The following is a 22,881-nucleotide window of genomic DNA, read 5'->3' as shown; positions in this document are numbered from 1 at the left end:
CATTTCTGACGAAATGATCCCATTCTGGCAGGAATGGTCAGAAATGAAAATGGTTTATTCATTATGGGCTCAGATGAGCTTGAGATGACTGATATTCTAACTGTCTTGAACTGACCAATGAGCTTGGTTGACTCCGACTGACTGGGGTCCGGGATGACCTAGGGGTAAAATGGTAATTTTCCTAATAAAAATGGGTAAAATGGTGATTTTCTGAAACTGACTCGGGGTTTGACTCCTACACTGACCTGACAGGATTGGCATTGCCTGAGGAGGATTGTTTGAGAATGAGTGAGGAAAATTTGGGGTGTTTACAACAGGTCGGCAAGGGGCCACCCCTGCCGACAGCACGAGGTGGCAGGGGCTGAGCCCCTACCGACAACACAGGTCGGCAAGGGGCCAACCCCTGTCGACAACACAGGACGGTAGGGGGGGCCAACCCCTGCCGAAAGCCACAAGGTGGCAGCAAAAACAAAAAAAAAGGGGGGGGGGGGGGGGGGGTTGCCGCAGGGGCCACCGGACCCCTGCCGGCACTCCGGCGATTCCCAGCGAGAGGCGGGGACGACAGGGGCTGCGTAAGCCACCTATCGGCCCCGATGGCACAGGGAGGCGGTGGGAGGCCGCGGCAGCGGCTGTGAGCCGTCGGCCGGCCTCCCGGCGAGGTGACAGGAAGGGCGGTGAGAAGAGAAGAGGGAGGAGCATACCTGGGAGTGGGGGCCGGCGTCGGCGGAGGAAGCTCGAGAGGGCTGCGAGAGGGAGGCGAGACTCCCCTCGCCCTCCGACCTCTCTCTTAAAGGCGAAGGGGGCACCGGAAGGGGAAACCCCTGGTGGGTTTCCCAAATCCTCCCGCAAGAGAAGGGGGAGAAGGGGGGGGGGGAGTGCGGCGCTCGGGTCCGGACCCGACCCGGCCCGGGTCCAAACAGTTTTTTTTTTTTAAAATGGGATTTTACAGGCCCTGCTGTCATTGGCACTTTGATGGGGGAAACTGTTTCTTCACTCCCTCAGTCTTTACTGGAAAAGGTGGTCGTTGCCTTGGGCCGCCGGAAAAGGTCTTCTTCTGCTCACCACCGGACGCAGTTGACTTTTTGGCTTGCACACTTTTTGAGCGCTCCTAATCCTTGTTCAGTAGGGTGGCTGCTGCTACCGCCGCAGAAAAAGTCGCGGGCATGCTGGTGAGAACCCTATGCCTGAGTCCTTCCTTCAATCCTCGAATGAACTTCCCGGCCCGCTCATGATCATCCTCGAATAGGTGAGGACAATAGCGCTCTAACCATTGAAATTTGGCGATATAATCATTCAAACTTAAGCTGTTTTGGCACAGCTTCAGAAACTCCACCTTCTTTTCCCTCGCATGAGGAGGGAAATAGTTTCCGAGAAAAACCCTTCGGAATGCCTCCCACGGAATCACCTCAGCACCCGGAAACTGCACCTCCCGCGTAGTGTCCCACCACTCGCGAGCGTCACCCTTCAATCGAAAGGACCCGAACATCGTCTTCTTATCATCAAGGACGGACAACACTTGGAACACCCGTTCCACCTCTTTAACCCAACTCTCCGCCAAGTCAGGATCAACCTTGCCAGAGAAAGTAGGAGGGTCCAGCTTCAGAAATTTTTCATAGGTGGCGATTGGTGCATTCCCAACAAGGGAACCCGGATCCTGATGGGGGCGACCCTGGTTACGAATCGCCTCAACCAAGGAGTTGAGGGTATCCATCATGAATCCCCTCTGCTCACGCAACTCATCGGCCATGCTGTGGCTTGAGTTTCCCGCCATCCTTAAAAAGCAACCAAGATTAAAGTTAAAAATACTGAAGACGTACAAGTAGGCATAAGTATAGAAGCAAAGGCAAAAACATAGATCTTTATTACGAAAGTCAAATATTTAGAATCCAGCTGTGCTGGTACATAAGCAAAAGTTTCTATTCCGTAATTATAAACGAGTTCATATACTCCAACAAAACTGGGTAAGTGCTACTTCCCCTTAGGGACGGCTAGAGTACTTCCTAAGATATTCTCTTCTATTGCCTGTGCGCCTGAATCTGCGCTTAGGGTTGAAGGGAAGTGGCTCCTCGTAGGAGGGCTCCTGCCCGTATAGGGGCGTCGCCGGAGTATATTCCGGTGAGCCAAGGCTATAATCTGAAGAATCCGTCGCAGGTGTGTATGTGGGTGATACACCACCCACTGGGTCTGCCGGAGGTGGCGGTTGCTCGCCTGCAGTCAAAATTGCGATCTTGCCGTCATGTTCAGCCTTGTGGAGGCAAGCATCTATGGTGTGCCCTGTTTCTCCGCAGAAACCACACTCCTCTGCTAACTTAGGGGGAACAAAATCTCCCGATGACTCCTGTGGTGTCTGATGGTGCACCCGAACGTGTGAAGGCGCGGAACCACCTTCTCGAGAAAGCACCTCAACCCACGTTGCTGCCAAGGGTATCTGGTAGGCGATCGGTAGTGGGAAGCCTTGCTCATCCGTAAAAACGGGTAGAGGAGGGCGGTTAGCCCAGTAACCAGCCCCGATCATCTCATGTCCGCCCCTCTCCCTTACGGAACGGCCACGTACTTTACGCGTGCTCCTACTGCGACTACCACTATAACCAGTAAACGGATCCATCTATCCAACAGTATTATGAATAAAACAAGAATATAATTTAGTCTAAACATGTTATAAAACATCAAATACTTACTTACAGCGCGATGAGATGCTCAGTAGTCAAGATTCACCTCTTTCTGATCTGGCTCTGATACCAAGTTGTAACGCTCCAAAATTTCGACTTGTGATTTCGAAAACTTTATCGAAAAACCTTTCAAAGATTTAAAGTTTTAACTTTTAAAAATGACAGCGGAAGACATTTAGAAAGGAACATAAGTCAACAATCCTGGGTACGTTAGCTGGAAAACCATCATTCACATGTACAACAACTTAAAGGAATTTAAGAAATAAGACAATAGATTAAAAATTTGCAGTTTATTACAAAATGAGCATTTTATTCCAAAGTTCAATAAATCTAAAGAAAACTCCAAAAAGACCCAGAGCCAAGCCGCCAGCAGAAAGAAGATGAATCTTGATCCATGTTGCACCACGCCATCGGCCTTCAGTGAAGTCTTACTCCTTATCTGCCCATGAAATGGGTCAGTTTCATAACAAACCAGTAGGTGCACGAATAGATAAGTAGAATAAAAATAAAACAAGACATTCATGAGATAAGCAGTTATGATATTTAAGCAATTAAAAAGTTGTAGTCTATTCTAACAAATGTAATAAGTGCAAAGAGCTGTTAGTTGAAGCAATGTAAGTCTCAGTCATCTACAACTATTCATGAATATATTCTTTAAGTTCTGATATTAACTGGCCTGTGGGTACGCACAGACGCGAAACATAGAAACAGCCGAGATCGATCCGGGGGTTTATTATGTCAGGTGTTTTCATTAACCCGGATGGCTGACTGAGTCCGCTTCTAAGGGGACGGTCAGTGACCAAGAGAGTAAATCCCCAAAGGCATTCGTGGCCCATGGATGCATCCAACTTCTGCAGAAGTGCCTGAGAGTTACCACCTAGGATAATTTATGGTAATACCAATTCCCCTAACTCCGATGACTGGGGAAAACCGAGTCTTTTGCCCGTGGGGTGGTTGTTAACAACCTGTCCATCGGAGTCTTTGTACCATCCATCCTCTCCCTTGATGAACCGTGAAGATCGGATGAGTACGACGGGGGTTTCTTAACCGCCGCCCCATCCTACATGCTCTGGTCCATTAGACTCACTCGAGCATCTTGCCTGTGAAGGCAAGTGGTCACCATTTATGTGATCTCAGCATTGTGCTAATTGCACTCATCGAGGTTGCTACAACCTCATCATCCCACCATCGTAACCCACATGAGACGTACTTGTCCAAAAGTACGATCGTACCTTCCTAGAGGTACAACTACGATGAGAGGGCAACATAATGTTTTATGATTCTTTTGGTTCATACATAACATGTATTGCTTTTCTGAGCAATTGGCCTGTGGAGGCCGACAATATCATATCAAAATCAATAAAGTGTTGGTTCCTACTTCAGGATACTCCATGACCTCAAATAAAATTCATATCGTACATGACTTAAGGTTCAGTTACAATAGCAATGGCAGTGGTTTTCAGTCTATTCACAAAGTCTACCTTAAGTATGCAGCTTCAAAGGAATAAGCATGCAGAATAGACAATTATGAGTTAAGTAATCCTATACGTAAACAGGCATGCCAATTAAACTACTTGATTCTTTCTAGAATGAGTCTACCCAACGAATTTACATTATGCAATTTCAAAAAAATTACAAAGATTAAAACTTCGACCAACCCATATTTCTTCAGATACGCAAGTATGCAAAATAACTATTCTATCTCAGAAGTCTTATTTTATTTTGTTCATACATACTATTCGTGCGACTTTCCCCTACCTCGGGATGTCGTGCAGCTGCGTGCGTCTACGCGTGTAGATGATACGAGGCTCGGGTCGCGGAGCCAGAGCGGGGGTCCGATGCGAGGTCTGCAACAGTGCTACGTTAATTTTATGCGGAGAAATAGAAAAACAAGCCTGCCCATAGGAAAAGAGAGAGGCAACAGGGGTGTGCCTCTGCTGGCCGAAAATACACAAGCGACAGGGGACAAGCCCCTACCTGCCGACAATAGCGGAGCGACAGGGGATGAGCCCCTGTCGTAAAAAAATAGCGTGGCGGCAGGGGGGCAACCCCTGCCGACAACCTCCAAGTGGCAGGGGCTGAGCCCCTGCCGACAACACAAAGTGGCAGGGGCTGAGCCCCTGCCGACAGCAATGAGATGGCAGGAGGCCAGCCCCTGCCGAAAGCACAGGACGGCAGGAGGCCAACCCCTGCCGACAGCACGAAGTGGCAGGGGCTGAGCCCCTGCCGACAGCACAGGACGGCAGGGGCCAACCCCTGCCGACAGCAAGAAGTGGCAGGCGCTGAGCCTCTGCCGACAGCACACAGTGGCAGGGGCTGACCCCCTACCGACAACAAGAAGTGGCAGGGGCTGAGCCCCTGCCGACAGCACTGGACGACAGGGGGGGCCAGTCCCTGCCAAATGCCACAAGGTGGCAGCAAAAAAAGGGGGTGTCGCAGGGGCCTCAGGTCCTATGCCGGCACTCCGGCGAACCCCAACGAGAGAAGAGGACAACAGGGGCCGCGTAGGCCACCTGTCGGGGCCCCGATGTCACAAGGAGGCGGTGGGAGGCCGCGGCAGTGGCTGTGAGCCGCATGTCGGCCTCCCGGCGAGGTGACAGGGAGGGGGGGGGGGGAGGAAGAAAAGACGGAGAAGAAGAGGGCGGCGTACCTGGGAGTGGTGGCCGACATCGGCGGCGGGGCGTAGCGAGGGAGGAGACCGGCACGGAGGGGGGGAGCGAGGGCTGCGAGAGGGAGGCATGACTCCCCTCGCCCTCCAACCTCTCTCTTAAAGGCGCAAGGGGGCAATCGCAAGGGGAAACCCCTGGTGGGTTTCCCAAACCTGCCCGCACGCGAAGGGGGAGAAGGAGGGGGGGGGGGTTGCGGCGCTCGAAAGCTCGGATGAGCTCGGGTTATGTAAAACCCTAATAAAAAAGGAGCCCGGGTCGGGTCCGGACCCGACCCGGCCCGGGTCTAAACAATTTTTTTTTAAAATGGGGTTTTACACCTCAAGGGTATTTACCAATCAGAGGCTAGAAAATGTGCAATGAAACTCACGGGTGACATCCCTTGCCGCAAGGTCGAAGCTGGGTATACTCTTTTAGTGGGCAGGGAGACCTCAAGGGTATTTACCAATCAGAGGCTAGCAAATGTGCAGTGAAACTCACTGGTGACATCCCTTGCCGCAAGGTCGAAGCTGGGTATACTCTTTTAGTGGGCAGGGAGACCTCAAGGGTATTTACCAACCAGAGGCTAGCAAATGTGCAGTGAAACTCACGGGTTACATCCCTTGCCGCAAGGTCGAAGTTGGGTATACTCTTTAGTGGGCAAGGAGACCTCAAGGGTATTTACCAACCTGGCAAATGTGCACTGAAAATCACTGGTGACATCCCTTGCCGCAAGGTTAAAGCTGGTTTTACTCTTTAGTGGACAGGGAGACCTCAAGGGTATTTATCAACCAGAGGCTAGCAAATGTGCAGTGAAACTCACGGGTGACATCCCTTGCCGCAAGGTCGAAGTTGGGTATACTCTTTAGTGGCCAGGGAGACCTCAAGGGTATTTACCAATCAAAGGCTAGCAAATGTGCAGTGAAACTCATGGGTGACATCCCTTGCCACAAGGTCAAAGCTGGGTATACTCATTAGTGGGCAGGGAGACCTCAAGGGTATTTACCAACCAGAGGCTAGCAAATGTGCAGTGAAACTCACGGGTTACATCCCTTGCCGCAAGGTCGAAGCTGGGTATACTCTTTAGTGGGCAAGGAGACCTCAAGGGTATTTACCAACCTGACAAATGTGCAGTGAAAATCACTGGTGACATCCCTTGCCGCAAGGTCAAAGCTGGTTTTACTCTTTAGTGGACAGGGAGACCTCAAGGGTATTTATCAACCAGAGGCTAGCAAATGTGCAGTGAAACTCACGGGTGACATCCCTTGCCGCAAGGTCGAGGTTGGGTATACTCTTTAGTGGGCAGGGAGACCTCAAGGGTATTTACCAATCAGAGGCTAGCAAATGTGCAGTGAAACTCATGGGTGACATCCCTTGCCGCAAGGTCAAAGCTGGGTATACTCTTTAGTGGGCAGGGAGACCTCAAGGGTATTTACCAACCAGAGGCTAGCAAATGTCAAGGGTATTTACCAATCAGAGGCTAGCAAATGTGCAGCAAAACTCACGGGTGACATCCCTTGCCGCAAGGTCGAAGCTGGGTATACTCTTTAGTGGGCAGAGAGACCTCAAGGGTATTTACCAATCAGAGGCTAGCCAATGTGGGGTGATTGAAGGAGGGTTTTTCTTGGATTATCCAAAAAATAACTAATTAGGCAAACACATATGAACAAGAACATGTTTCTTTAATACAAAATGTATAGGTAGATGAGTGAGATTCATATAGAATATGATGTAAGAATATGGCTTTAGGTTGAATGGCCCCAAAACAGATCCAGGCTTATGTGAGCTTCAGCATCCCCCAAGCTGACCCATGAGCTCCACCAGACCTCATTGAACATGTTGGGAACCATATCCAGCTTTTCTCTTTTCCCAAAATAATGAATTTCTGGAATGAGATGTTCACCTCAAAGGGCAATACATTTTTTTTGGAAGGAATTAAAGTGCAATATTAAACTCGCTGCTAATCCAATCTGAAGAAATCTGGAAAATGAGTTGAATGAACCAAACAGAGGTGTTTGGGCTCGGCACATTGTTGTGGTGAGCTGAGCTGAGCTCGCACTCATGGTGAGGTTGAGTTAGACAAGCCGAGTTTGAGCTGGCTCGTTAGAAAAAAAAATTATATTTTTTTAAATTGAAAATGATATAAATTAAACTTTGAGCCTATAAACTTCAAATTTATTGCGTGCAAGCCAAAACACTTCAACCATTTACATGTAAAATGTGATTAATATAGGGATGTCAATGGGTCCTATGTAATCCAATATCCAAACCGAATTTAAATATGATTAGTCAAATTTGGATTCCATTAATAATAGGATCTGGGTTTGGTATTGAGTTTTGCATGAGTATGAATCGGAATCCAATTATGTGTATATATTGGATTTTAAGCTAGTCCAATCCGGATTTGGTTATTTCTGATCCCATCCGACTTCAAATCTGAACATGAATCCAATTGTGTCAGATCTGATTAGGTTGGACTCAATAAAGACTAAATGGGACCCAAATCGGACCCGTTTATATCACTAGCTTAATACTAGTTATCAACCCTCTACGAGCCAAGTTGAGCCGAACACTTGTTGTTCAAGTTCGGCTTGCCAAGCCTAGTTTACAAGTTCAAACAAACTCTTTACAAGCTAAGCCACAGGCATCTTATCTCACTTCCCAACCTTATTTGAGAGGTGTAGCCACTTAAAAGGTAAATGTTCAAAATATCACATAAAACCACATTTAAAATTCACTAAAAATAAATTGGCTTTTATATCTTTTTCGGTTCTCTGCATATGTTTCTTAGACATAAATTCCCAATATTAACCAAGAAAACTAAAACTTTTGAGTTATGATTGTTTAAAATGCATGGTTATTTTTTTGGGCATTATAGGTCTTTTAAACGTGAAGGAAATTGAAAAATCAAATACATTTTTCAAAAACAAACTTTATAAAGCTATCAAAGTTACCTTTTTGACCTCAAAAAGTAACTTTGCATTTTTTTTTAAAAATGCTGTTATTTTAAATATATTTTAGTTATTTCATAAGATTGAATCCATCAAATGTTAAATACAATTAGTTTAGTGTTAGATTAACCGTGTATATATATATATATATATATATATATATATATATATATATATATATATATATATATATATATATATATATATATATATGAGGGGTGTTTTCTCATATACAAGCCTATCATTTTTTTACTTTATAGTTTAGAATCTACAAATGTCAACAGAAGGAGAACTGAAGTTGTATGGAAAGGCATACAACATTGTTTTTTCTTTTTTCACTAATTAAAAAAAAAGTGCATTGTTTTTTCTTAAGTACTACATAACCAATCAAAATTGCCCTTGAGATACCAAGGGGGCTCTGCTTGTTTGTCAGGAGAAGTTAGTTCACGTCACCTTGTGTTGAGATGTTGTAAGTTCGAATCCCAAATGGTATGGTTGTATAACTGGTAGGGTCTGCCTAACCCCAGCTTTCTTTGTCAAAATAAATTAAAAAAGAAATTGCCCTTGAGATAGCGTTGTAGGGTTTTTTCTTTAATGTTAAAAGTCGTGTTCTACTTTTACTCCATGACAGGCCCATTGTGAACTCACTCGATCAATCAAGATGTAAAAACTTGAAAAGAGATAGAAGTCTAAAATATAAAGCTATTTAAGAAATGACTCGACGCCTGAGAGATTCGAACTCTCGCGGGGAAACCCCATGTACTTAGCAGGCACACGCCTTAACCACTCGGCCAAAGCGTCGATTGATGCTATATAGCCTCATAAAATTATAATTAAAGATGTTTTGAAGTACAACCGTGAACCACCGCATTTAACGTCTGCAGTTCACGCCTTCTCATGCTTGTTTCTTCGGCTTGAACCCTGCATGGCTACACCCACCACACTCGGACCATCTCTACACCCCATCGGACCCCACACCGTCTTCAAGCCATTTTCCCCTCGCCACCTTCCCTTCATCCTACAAAGGCTAGAATGTTGCAAAAGCCTTGAAGAACTCAAACAAATCCATGCCTCCATACTCAAGTCTAGGTTTGCTCAATCTACCCTTGTCTTGAGCAAACTTGTCTTCCTTTGTGCCATCTCAAAGCATAGGAACTTGGACTATGCTTGCATGGTCTTCAACCAAATACATTGTCCATCCATCCACATCTACAACTCCATGATTAGAGGCTTCTCTCTTAGTGAAAACCCAAGTGGGTCCATCTTGTTCTATAGAAAAATGGTGTGCCATGGGTTGTTTCCTGATAATTATACCTTTCCTTTTGTGTTTAGAGCTTGTGGCCAGTTGAGAGCTTGGAGGGAAGGGGAGGAGATTCATGTTCATGCAATTAAGCATGGGTTTGAGTCATACCCTTATGTTAAGAACACTCTTATTAGGATGTATGCAATGTGTGGCGATTTGGGTGCTGCACGCCAAGTGTTTGATAAAGTTGGTGAGCCAGATGTGGTGTCTTGGACCACCATGATTGGTGGGTATGCAAACATGGGGTTTCACAAGCTGGCAATCGGCGTGTTTCTTGAGATGGAGAAGGCTGGAGTTAAGGGTGATGAAGTGACCATGGTGATTGTGTTGAGTGCTTGTTCACAACTAGGGGATTTGGAATTGGGTAGGAGGGTGCATAGATATATTGTGGATAGTGGTGTTAAGTTGGATGTTTTTGTTGGGAATGCGTTGGTGGATATGTATGTGAAATGCGGGGACGTGGATTTTGCGTGCCAATTGTTCGACAAAATGCCTGAGAAAAATGTAGTTTCTTGGAATGCTTTGATTGCTGGCTTGGCGCAACTGGGGCATTTTAAGGAGGCATTAGCAGTGTTCCGCAAGATGCAAGCTATAGGACTTTCACCTGATACTATTACCATAGTGGGGGTGCTAAGGGCCTGTGCCAGCCTGGGGGCACTTGAGTTGGGTAAATGGGTTCATGTGTACATGGACAAGTACAACATCGTGGCAGATGGGTATGTTGGGAATGCTCTCGTTGACATGTATGCTAAGTGTGGCAGCATAGAACAAGCACAGGATGTCTTCAATGGCATGGGTAATAGGGATGTCTTTTCATATACTTCAATGATAGTTGGGTTTGCCATGCATGGGCTAGGGGAGAGGGCTTTGTCCCTTTTCAAAGAGATGTCCAAGGTTGGGATAGACCCTGATGAGGTCACATTCATTGGGGTGTTGTCAGCATGCAGCCATGCAGGGTTGGTGGAAGAGGGTCGTCGCCATTTTGATGACATGACCAAGGTTCATGGTCTTACACCTCAAATAGAGCACTATGGTTGTATGGTTGACCTCCTTGGCCGGGCAGGGCTCTTTGATGAAGCAGAGGAGTTCATCAAGACAATGCCTATGCAACCAGATGCCTATGTCTGGGGAGCTCTACTAGGAGCCTGTAAGATTTATGGCAAAGTTGAACTAGGCGAACGCCTCATTAATCGTCTCATTGAGCTAGAACCCGAACGAGATGGAGCTTATGTGGTCATGTCAAACATATATGCTCGTGCTAGCAGATGGAACGATGTCGTAAAGATCAGGAAAGAGATGAAAGCTCACAAACTGAAGAAGACACCGGGCTGTAGTTTGATTGAACTGGATGGCATGGTACATGAATTTCGCATGGGAGATAAATCACACCACAAAACGGAATTGATATACATGATGTTAGATGAAATCAATGATCGTTTGAAGGTAGAAGGATACATAGCTTGCACCAGTCAATCCTTGCTTGATGTAGATGAGGAGGAAAAGGAGAACGCCCTGCGTCGCCATAGTGAGAAGCTAGCAATTGCTCTTGGTCTGATCAGCACAAGCTCGGGCACATCACTTCGCATAGTGAAGAATCTTCGCATGTGCAACGATTGTCACTCTGTAACTAAAATCATCTCTAAGGTCTACCATAGAGAAATTGTTGTTAGAGATCGAAATCGATTCCATCACTTTCGTGACGGGTCATGTTCTTGTTTGGATTATTGGTAATTGCGTGATTTGTGAATGCTGATTTGTAGTTGTAACCCAAGCAACAATGCCATTGAAGGGGGCATGTTTTCTGCTTGGCCCTACCTGAACCTATTTTGCTTCTATATAGGCCTGCTGAACAAGCTGAACTTGAGGTGTTCGAGCCTGACCCATGTTTATGGCGAGGCGAGCGAGCTCGAGTTCACAAATGAACTGAGCTTAAAAGGCCAAGCTCGAGCTGGCTTGTTTACAAGATGTACATTGTCTCAAAGCTGGATGTCATAGGATTTGAACCAGTCCTTTTGAGCAAGCTGGAGCTGGCTGGTTTGCAAAAATATGCATTATTTAAGTGGGAAGCAATAAGATTTTATCTCTAGGCTATTGCTTGCAAGACAACCATTTGTTCTGTACTACATTATGTGATGCAAAATATATTCATTACTACTTACCGCACCTGTATGAGCCAAGCGGAACACCTATCATTCGGCTCGCCGAGCCCATTTTACGAGTTCAAGCAAGCTTTTTATGTGTTGAACAACAGAGGCTTATCTTGTATCTCAATCCTACTTGTATCAGGATCCCATGGGCGTCACCCCCCTGCGCAAGCCGAAGCTTGGCAACTCCCTGGGGTTGAGGAGTAAGCCCTTGGAGTTTTACGCCGACATGGACAGAGACCGTAGTAGGGCAGGCTGAGCCAGCGTGGCTAGGTCTCTGCGCTTGGGTTGGTTTCTTCGAGTAAAACTCAAGAAAAAAAAACTATGTTACCAAATTAGCTTGATTCGTTCAAGCATCTTGCCAAGCTGTGAAAGTGAAGGTTATGTCAAGAAACCCCTCAATGCACATCTTATATTCAGGATTGACAATTAGAGACCTCTTAATATTAACAATTACTTGCCAAACACTTAATCTAGGATATGAATTGTCTGTTGCCAATCACTTAATCTAGTTCAACATTGTCTGATCCAGTTTAATTGGTGTATTCATAGAACAATGATTCCAAGGGCAATTTGTTATAATTTTGTCATCAATGATCGTTCAGGAAGACTTGTGAATGTCAGCAAGTTGACGGGATGTTACAAGTTTGAAACCCATGGGTGGCATCCCTTGGTGCAAGGTCAAAGTTGGGTGTACTCCAGTGGCGGAGCTAGAAGTTTTTCGTTGGGTGGGCAGACTTCGGGTCTCGGGGACAATGCTATGGTCTTGAAGGACGATCCATTTATTCGGACAAGTGGCAGAGCCAGAAATTTTTTGCCCACCCATCGTCAGAAGAAATTTTGGTTGTGCCTGATAGATCTGACATGCTCTTCTAGAAGCAGCCTCCCTAGCCGGAGAAGGCGATGGCCATCAAGTTTATGGTACCATCTGGTTTCATCATTCTGAGGGCCTTCATGGCATCGGCCTGCCCGTGGTCAGGCTACAACACACTTCCAATCCCTCTTTTCCTCCATTTAGTGAAGCAAGCATAGTGTTTTGCATGGCACCCATAACCAGATTTAGGTTCCAGTCATCCATATCGCCATTCCTGTGATTAGGACCTCACCGATGCAAGTTGTTTTTATCAAATTGGACCCTGTGTATGTGATCTACATCATCCATTTAGTGAAGATCGGCATTTGAATAGACAGAATCTAACTTATGTGCAGGACTTTTTGCTGATTCAAAAATCAATAACCATTAATATTTGTTAAAGAACACTGTCAAAATAAATTGAAAATCATGTTTTTTTTGTTAAAGAACACTATCAAAAGATTGATTTCTATTAAATCAATCGTGCTGAACCCATCGATAGGGCCAGATTGATCAAAACAACTTAGTACCAATGAGATCCCATAGGGAGTTATGACCACAGAGGATGATAAAGGGATGAGTGGAGCGGTACACGGTTTCACAAAGAACAAATGACAAAAGAAGAAGCTGGGGAAAAACACACAGATCTTCGTTGAATATTCACAAGAGAGAACTCCAACTCCCGAGAACTAATAACCTGTCTCTTCTGCAGTTTTTACACAGTTCAATAAGGTAAAAAAAATTAAAGGAAAATATTAGCACTACCATTGTCAGAAGAAAACACACATGGACGCATATTCTTTCTTTAACATCGTCAGAAGAAATCTTTTTTTTCCGGTTTCTAATTCTGGGGTGGGCTACCGCCCACCCATGCCCACCCCTGGCTCCGCCAGTGGTGTACTCCCCAGCGGGTAAGAGGGACCTCAAGGGTTTTACCAAACGGAGGCCAAATGAAGGTTACCTCAAACATTGCAGCAAATTTACCAACGGGAGCTCCGCTTGTTTGATAGGAAAAGCTAGTGCAGGTCACCTTGGTTGGGAGACATTGCAGGTTCAAAATCAAATGGTATAGTTGTATAACTGGTAAGGGTCTGCATAACCCCAGCTTGCCTTTCAAAAAATAACATGCAACAAATTTCTTGTTTTCTTAACATGTTGCTTTCAAATAGTTTTAGTGCTCATCTACGTTTGCTCGCCCATTCTCTATTCCCACGTTTGATTGTGCTAACCTTGTTAGACCTCTCAGTCTGCTTGGAACAACAGTTACAAATCTCATTATCAGGATATTTTCTACAAAGAAAAATCTCACACTAAATTTAGAAAATTGTTTTTCTCTGAAAACTACCCGTATATTTAAGTTTTAAAATATATAAGAAAATATATAAAAATATAAAGAAATACATTATATATGTTTTCTAGATCATAAAATCATGTTTTTTCATCAAAAAAATATGATCCAAAAGCCAATTCCTACTATTTTTAACACACTGAATCCATTCATGATGTCGGGTTTGATCAAAGCAACCTGCACATGGGAGATCTAGAGGTGTTCGTACGTAATGGTGTCATTACTAAAGCATTATATATATAATACAATGTTTTTAGGATAGGTGATATTTGAAATGAAAAATGACACCTTTCCTTAAAGACCTTAAAATTTCAGAAATTTGTTAGTTGTCCAAAATTGCAAATATTGTTATTTTTATGACCTTTTTAACCTTTACACCTAGCGTTTTCAGTGTAAATTTCTTTCATATATGAATTTACTTCATCTCCATAGGAAATGCCTTGGCCACTGCCATCGTCGGCAGTCGCCGCATCAACCAACGCTTAATCTCTCACCTTGTCAAAAACTAGTATTTGGTGGATCCCCTGGTGGGGGAGGGTATGGCAGATTCCACTGCGACTGGAGGAGCCACTACTTGGCGGCAAAGAATGGCCTCAGTTTTCTGATGAAAACTTAAATCTTGAAACCTCGTAAATACCTGAGTTATTATGGATTAAAAATTTACTAAATTTGCATAAAATAAGTGTGAGCGAACTTTCTTTTAAACTCAAACCGATAAACATCATAAATACTTGAGTTACCTCACATAAAAAATATAATAACGTCGCATACAAATTTATGAAACTTATTTTTAACTCAAATTGACAAAACTCATAAATACTTGAGTTACCTCGCATAAACAATTTACAAAATTCACATAAAATAAGTGTGAGAGAACTTTCTTTTAAGCTCTCAAGCCTCCAAACATCGCAAATACCTGAGTTACTTCACATAAAAAATTTGCAAAATTTCTTTTAAACTCGAACTGACAAACTGCGCAAATAGCTGAGTTACTTCGTATAAAAAATATCATAACATCGCATAAAAATTCTGCGAAATTTGTTTCAAACTTGAACCTCGAAACTGCACAAATACCTGAGTTATTTCACATAAAACATTCAAAAATGCACATAAAAATCTGTGAAATTTATTTTAAACTTGAACCTCCAAACCATGTAAATAGTTGAGTTACTGCGCATAAAAAAATTTACTATAAATATGTGCAAGTGAACTTTCCTTTAAACTTACTTGTTTGGGATGTTTGGTGGTTCAAGTTTAAAAAAAAGTTTGCTCGCACATATTTTATGTAATTTTAGTAAATTTTTTATACGCAAAACTTAACTCTATGCAAGGTTTGGAGGTTTGAGTTTAAAAAAAAATTTACAGATTTTTTATGCACATTTCTACATTTTTTATGCAAAGTAACTCATGTATTTTTGCAGTTTGAAGGTTTGAGTTTGAAAGAAAGTTTGTAGATTTTTATGCGATGATATTACATTTTTTATGCGAAGTAACTCAGGTATTTGGGCAGTTTATCGGTTCGAGTTAAAAAAAATCACAATTTTTTATGCGAATTAAGAATTTTTATGCGAAGTAACTCAGGTATTTACGATGTTTGGAGGTTTGAGAGTTTAAAAGAAAGTTCCCTTGTACTTATTTTATGTGAATTTCATAAATTATTTATGTAAGCTAACTCAAGTATTTGTGAGGTTTGTCGATTTGAGTTAAAAATAAATTTTGCATATTTTTATGCGATGCTATTATATTTTTTATGAGAGTTAACTCAAGTATTTGTGATGTTTGTCGATTCGAGTTTAAAAGAAAGTTCGCTCCCACTTATTTTATGTGAATTTGGTAAATGTTTAATGTGCGATAACTTAGGTATTTGCGAGGTTTCAAGGTTCAAGTTTTCATTAGAAAACCCAAGCCATTCTCCACCGCCAAGTGGTGGCTCCTCCAGTGGCAGCAGAATTCGCCATACCCTCGCCACCAGGGGATCCACCAGAGACTGGTTTTTGACAAGGTGATAGAGATTAAGCATCGATTGAAGCAGAGGCTACTGACAATGGCGGCGGCTAAGGCATTTCAGGTGGAGACAAAGGAAATTTACATATGGAGAAAATTTACACCAAAAACAATGGGTGTATTAAATTTCTATGATATGAATGATATTTATTTGACGTACTCTTAAAATTTGTGAACTACATTATCAGTTATGTCAGAAATAAATTAGAAAAGAATTGTTATCCAAATAAAATATACATGTATGGAAAATATCGAAAACATTTTTTAGGAAACCATTTTCAGAATAACAAATTATTTATTGATCAAATGGTTGTGATTCTGTCACCGATGTGTATGTATTTCTATATTGTCAACACATGAATTTGATTCAGTCATGAATGGTTTTGCTATGTATGAAAAACAAAAGAAATTGGATTCGGTTTGCATGTTTGTGGCCACCCGAATGCACTTTACCTTCTTGTATGCCTAACCGACCTGACATACGTCCGGTAAACCATTCATATCTACCTCATTCGTAAGAACGTTTACGAACAATTTTCTGCGTTCTGACAACATTTTTCATAATCTGTAAAAATTTGGGCTCTATTCCTAGACTATGCACAAAATAGTGACAGTCAAAACAGAAAAGTACATGCAAACCTTAAACCAATCATATCTCCCTCATTCGAAGGAATTTTTACGAGCAGTTTATGACATCAAAAAGCTAACTAAATTTCCTATATTTTATGAAAAATTGAGTTCCGTTCTTAGATTGTGCATTACACTGTGACAATAAAAAACATGTTAGTTTGGGGCCCAACGAGTCTCAAACCGACTAAGAACCGAAACACCAATGTATGCAATGCATGAATGGTTTTCGAATTGTATTTTTAAGGTTTTATTGAACCTGTAAATACAACTTCAACACTAAGCTAATGCAGGTTTTGAGTTTTCAAATGAGGCATGAGTTGAATAGGCCATTCGTTGCGCGTAGATGCCTTGTTGCAAATTGTGACTAAAATGAATGAAATGTGCATTGCATATTGTGTGAATGCGTATGGATGCATTTAATGATGTATGGTCAATGCCTATTGATGAGTTTATGGTTAAATTTGAAATATTAAAATTCATATTTTGTGATACAATTGATTTATTGGCATTACAATTGTGCATCCATGAACTCGGAAGGGGGCCTGAATCTTTAATTAGATTCATACTAAGCATAAATAGTTTGAATGGAATTAACGAATTAAAAAGATAACCATGTTACACAGCTTATGAGAAGAAAGTAAGTGATACTTTTGGCTTCATGGGTATTGTTTTGAGCATAGAAGGTTGCTCCTCTTCAGCCACGAAGATAGGGGAAGCCTCCACATTAGCCGTGGGGTGGATGATTATGAAACTCATGAGTGAAATTTTGACCTAAATATGAGTTTTGCAAATTCTTGTTCTATTTTAAATTACGCACTTATTTAAAGTGCGTAGTTTTGCCTACTTTTGCTTTATTTACAAGGGCCTTTTGGCAGACGTTGTTTTGTTATATATGTAATTATATATACGTATATAATTATTTAGAGTATGTTGTTTTGTGCATTCTTGTTCTATTTAAATTATGCATTTATTTAAAGTACATAATTTTGCATACTTTCACGTTATTTATGATAGCCTTTTTGGCGAACATTGTTTTATTATATGTATAATTATATATACATATATAATTATTCAGAGTATGTCATTTTTCATACTCTTGCTCTATTTAAATTACGCACACATTTATTTAGAGTGTGCAATTTTATATACTCCTGCTTTAAATTACGCGAGCTTACTTTAAATTATATGAGCATTTATTTAAAGTGGCAGTTTTGCATACTTCTGCTTTAATTTGATTTTAAAAAGCTTCACATGCGAGATTTTAAGTCTGCATGCCTCCGACGTTTTGCAAAATAAAAACTAAGGTTTTACGTCCGCATGGATGTGATAATCGGCATCCACATGCACCACTTATCTTGCAAGTAAAATAAGACTCGCATGCTTACATGCATCAAAGTTATCATATCCATATGTATCGAACATCTTTCAAATGTTGGAGTGTTCTTCGAAACACTATTCTTACCTAGTTCAAACTTTAAATAAGATGAGACTATCACGATTCAGATATTCACAACAGTCTTCTCTTCGAACCAACAAATGCAAGGCTTTGACTACGTAGACTTCGGTCATACTTATGTCAAGTCCTTTCATTTTATACCCGAGAATGACCCAAATATGCCCCCGACTTAAGGTACGAGAAATCATTAAATTTTTAGATTTTTCAGTTTGTCTTCTTTTTTAGAAACCAGGATTATTCTCATGACAATGGTACAATCAAATATTCTAGACATGCTCGTATACTAGTGAATGAATAGAGGTTTATGACAAACCTCATTATGCAATAATGCATAATATTATAGGGAAATTATGTACAAATACTTAGATTGCCTTCATAAGCAAGATGGTCGATTCAGTTTGAAAAACCAGAGCATAGTGAATGGGTTGCTAGATAAAAAAAGACCTGACACACTCATTCATCCTTGAGTTCTATCAAAAGAGGGGATAGGAAGTACAACCTCCGATTGACAATGTTGTTAATAACTAAGCTTCTCGAATGACAATGACTTGACATCCCCGAACATCAAAGTTAAGAGATAGAGCTGCTAATTATTATCCTAAGTGGTAGATCCCATAACTTATGTAGAAGTTCGGATGCATCTCTCGCGTATACCTACTTCTAGAGAATTCTCTTTCGGTCTCTAAACTATTCTCTTTAGATCGAACTCAGCTAACCATTCGAGTTATCAATTTATATAAAATAATAAACTTCTGAATGGTCTCAGTTATTTCTATGATTTCATCGTGTGAGTACCCGCAGGTAGATAATTTTTTAAACAAAGATGTGATGTACACACTACTTATTTAGAATATAAATGATACCCTACTTATATAAATATACGATTCGTTCAAGTGTATACAATCTAATATTTGAAGCATGATAAATACATGTATTAGTCTTGTTCTATTTGTCTTGCATCAATGTACCTACTAGGATTTCATGAATTTGACCCATTTTATGGGATCCAGGTGATGAATAGACTCATGCCGCAGGTGATGGTACAATGACACGATGTTATCAAGAATCCATTCTCACTGTTGTTCACTCCTGAGCACATTTTGTCTTTTTATAAAAGGACTTTTGTATAACTTTGTTTTAGTATAAAGCTTTGTTTTGAATCTTCATGATTTTAATGGATGTGTGAAAATGCAGTTCCAAATCCAAGACATTTGAGGACAATTTATTTATTGAAAATCTCGCCTGTAATCCGCTCAAGGTTCGTTGACTTGGTCTTTGCAAACTATTGTTTCCACTGAACTATCATTTTGAATTCTGAAAAATTATTGACTACTAAATTTTTTTATTTTTTCTAAATTTTATAAGTTAGATATTTTGGGGTGTTACATGTTACATCCGACCTGTTGACATCTCTATTCAAGATGCTAAAAATCAAAAGTTTTTGTTGACTTATATTTGAAAAATCATGGTTATGTTGTAAAAGCTTACTTCCTATTTGAATCATGAAGTTTATTGGCCTTTTCCAATAATACTGTGGTACTCTTTGGCTTCGAAGATCTTGCATCTGCCAAGTGTTAGTCAAAGGGGTTCTTTATAAGGTCTGGCAAGCTCCTTGTGCTCCCCCACTTGTTAAATTAGGGTGCATTTGAAGCAATATTATTAAAAACGGTTTGAATCGGTTGATTCAGATCAAATCAGCCCAACAACGATTCAAAAGGATCAATTCATTTACAAATTTTAATATTCTTTTAAGGGGGTTAAAAAAACTAGTTCATTTTTATTTTTTTAATGGTGAGAGTTGATGATTCAACTCTCATTAGATTCGATTTGATTTTTCATATTTTTTTAAGAAACAAATTTACTTAGTGTATCCATTTTAACATTGATTTGAATGTCTCACTTCCAATTCAAATATCTCCAACTTAACCCTAGGATTTGAGATTCAAATATCTATGGCTTAACCAAGGCCTAAAGATATGTAAATCTCCTTTTTCAATCTGCAAAAAAGTAATCACTTGAAATACAATCTTTGATTTTTTTAAATTTAACCTCGAGAAACTACTAACTATAGTTTGGGCAACCTTAGGATTTGATTTCTTTAATCCCACTATCGAGCTCACTTTTCCTTTTTATGATCCGCATATGAGGTATGTACACTCATAAGCTGCAACCCCAAAATGAAGATTTTGAAGCTCCTAGTTTGGTTGATCCCTGCTCAACGGAGGAGAAAAGATGCACAACCTTGTAGAACGAACCCCACAACTTTTAAAATTTGGATCCGGTTTTGAGACTCATTTTTAAATATTTTTCTATGAAAATCCTCTTTTTGTTTTCAAAAATATGAAGATCCACATAATGTCAATCACGGTGGGACCGTTCATCTAAACTCTAAGATTTGAATTTCTAAAAAATTGATGTTGCGAGGTTAGTAGCTTCATTTTTTATGTTTTTGATTTTCGAATGTTGGATCCACCTCAGATGCAAAATCTGATTTTTTATATTTTGTCATGTCTGACACTACTAGGTTGACAAAGTCATATCTCCTTATTCGTAGGTCTTTTTTAAATTTTTTAGAAATCGCTAAAAAATAGACATTTGGCTCTTTCATTCTCATCTTTACTGTGATTCTATATTTTGACTCTAATGACTTTGAAAATGCACGTGAATAGATAAAACAATCAATTTTCTAACTATTTTTCTGCAGAGCAGTCTTTGTTTTCAAGCATATATCTCAACATTCTGACGATGAAAACTTGTGTTTTTCCAGTCATTGGAAATGTGAGACATGTATGTATAGAACTCAGTTTTGGGTCAGAACCGAAAACCCCTCTAGAGTTCTCATTTCTGAGTTCCAAAATTAGATCAGAAATTGTCCGACAAACTGCAACCGTGAAACAATCTATCTTCTGGAGGACATTTTTCTCCAACCGCTTATCTGATATAGGTAATCTTGGTGGTGTTGGAAAGCTAACGTCTCAATCTATCTCTATCAATTTTTATTATTTTTTAGATTTTAAGTAAAGGTGGCCAAAAAATAGCATATAACAGTCAAAATAGACATAATTATGCTTCTTCATCTTCTGTTTTAGGAATATTGTTGGGGTTGTATCTCAACTCCCATTTGTCATTGTTTGGTGAATCACGTATCATCGAAAAAATATTTTTGTCTAGTTTCTCTGTTATTTTTTAAGTTTTTCAAGAATCTTTCATTTGCTGGGTCTAAAATTGGTGGTCAAGTTTGCCATAGATCTTGAATTTAAGAAAAATCTAGTAAAAACCTTAGTTTTGGATTGGATATGCATTTTTGGGATCTGGAATCCCGTGATTCCACTACCCATGTTTAATTTTTGCTCTTGTGTGTTGTGTGTGGATTTGGGTAGGCCTTTTGGATAAAGGTCTCACTTTGGATTCAACATTTGATCCATTTTAAAGTACAGTTTTCAACGAGAAAATTTTTCCCATTACAACAATATATTTGCGTATTTATTTTCCTACTTTATAGGTAGAACCCCTTGGTAGACTTGGTGTTTACTTATTTATTTTAGTCTAAAAAAATAACCAAGAAATCCTTATTAAAGAAATTGCATGTCACTTAGATTTTCTTAGAAAAATTATCAACCTCCAACAAATTAAGATTATCATTGTGTGAGACCTTGCTTGCTTCGCGTTTGTTCTCTATTTTTATCATCTTTTCTTAAGATTTGGATTGTAGAGCCACTTTTACTCCTTGTTTTTTCAAAACCCCCATCCTGTCATATATTTTGGATCTTTTAATCTTCCACTATAACAAGAAGCCATCAGCTTGGGTATACCAATAGTGGACTAAGGAGACTGGTAACCCGCTTGCATGAACTAGAAATTATAGTTTGAGTATATAGCAAAATGTCGAGTAAGGAGAAAATCCATTCTCATTAGATCCCATTTGAAGTGACCACTCAGATCCACGGAGTGCTTGAAGAGACCAAGGAAACTGATTTTTTAAAAACTTGATTTGTGTATTGTGTTTTTAGTGCGGACTCTTGTTTGCTAATAGATCCTAGACCACGGTTCAGTAGAAAGATTTTACAGATTCTCCAAGAAACCCGATCACTGAATTGGGTTAGGGTTTCGAGAACCCTGACCAGCCTAAGTTTATGACCCAAAATCCTTCTATTAATGCCGAGAAACTACCCAGAGGCACTCAAGAGTTGTGAGTCCTATTGATCGAAAGCTAACTTCAAGAAATGAGAGCGACTCTTATGTCGGTAGGGGACTTCTTTGATCACCCTATTGTGGAAGATCTGGATATAAAGGAAGATGAAAAAGATGACATTCAGTTTGAGGAATCGGATAAACGCAAAGGTGTAGCTCAAGAATTCCAACACAGATCCATTTTAGAAGAGGAAAATTTCAATGTCTCCCTCAAAATACTAATGCAAGAATTACAACAAAAAATGTTAGAGAATGAGGAAAAATGAAGAAGCTACAAACATGTCAACAAGTAGAAAACTTAGAGTGTGTCGATCGAAAAAGTCCAGTCTATCAAAATCTACAGAACAATGGTTCCATTGATCAGAGCTACAACTTTTCATCCCAATGAGTACGAAGAGCAAGCCCGAAACTTGAAAAAGTAGCTAAGAGATGTGGCCTGTCAAATGAAAAGAACCAAGGGAGATAGGAGACTCCACGAAATCCAAGACTTTGTCCTAAGCGAGGACACTGAACCTTTGGGTCTTACCTCATGAAAGTTCATTAAATTCTATGGGACAAGAATTCTCCAAAATCATGTTACCTTATTCTTTGGACACTTGTTCAAACTAAGGATTTTTTAGAGTGAAGTTCTATCTTGGTTTTCTACCTTGGATGTTCATTAGATAAGACAATTTGATACCCTTATAA

The 22,881-nt window shown here is 40.7% G+C and overlaps 1 protein-coding gene and 1 non-coding gene across 2 annotated transcripts; one reads left to right on the top strand and one right to left on the bottom strand.

Annotated features, from left to right (window-relative positions):
- Positions 1 to 8,984: 8,984 nt before the first annotated feature.
- TRNAS-GCU (transfer RNA serine (anticodon GCU)) lies at positions 8,985 to 9,066 on the bottom strand. Its single transcript has one exon. It is a non-coding gene; the product is annotated as a tRNA-Ser (tRNA).
- Positions 9,067 to 10,033: 967 nt separating this feature from the next.
- LOC149822554 (pentatricopeptide repeat-containing protein At1g08070, chloroplastic-like) lies at positions 10,034 to 11,652 on the top strand. The gene is made up of 2 exons (XM_089981120.1): positions 10,034 to 11,295; positions 11,409 to 11,652. Exons 1-2 carry the CDS (start codon positions 10,058 to 10,060, stop codon positions 11,488 to 11,490), a joined length of 1,320 nt encoding a protein of 439 aa, XP_089837246.1. The 5' UTR covers positions 10,034 to 10,057; the 3' UTR covers positions 11,491 to 11,652.
- The last annotated feature ends 11,229 nt before the right edge of the window (positions 11,653 to 22,881 follow it).

Source organism: Nuphar pumila, chromosome 11 (genome assembly GCF_984573655.1).
Source record: "Nuphar pumila chromosome 11, dmNupPumi1.hap1.1, whole genome shotgun sequence".
In the NCBI taxonomy this organism is placed as follows: domain Eukaryota; kingdom Viridiplantae; phylum Streptophyta; class Magnoliopsida; order Nymphaeales; family Nymphaeaceae; genus Nuphar; species Nuphar pumila.
This window is presented reverse-complemented; position numbering and strand designations above follow the sequence as displayed.

Bases quoted from the DNA above. Each gene is read 5' to 3' on its own strand.
- LOC149822554 (XM_089981120.1), top strand. From the start codon at position 10,058: ATGCCTGAGAAAAATGTAGTTTCTTGGAATGCTTTGATTGCTGGCTTG. The intron at 11,296-11,408 runs GTAATTGCGTGA...GCTTCTATATAG, and splicing joins TGTTCTTGTTTGGATTATTG to GCCTGCTGAACAAGCTGAAC.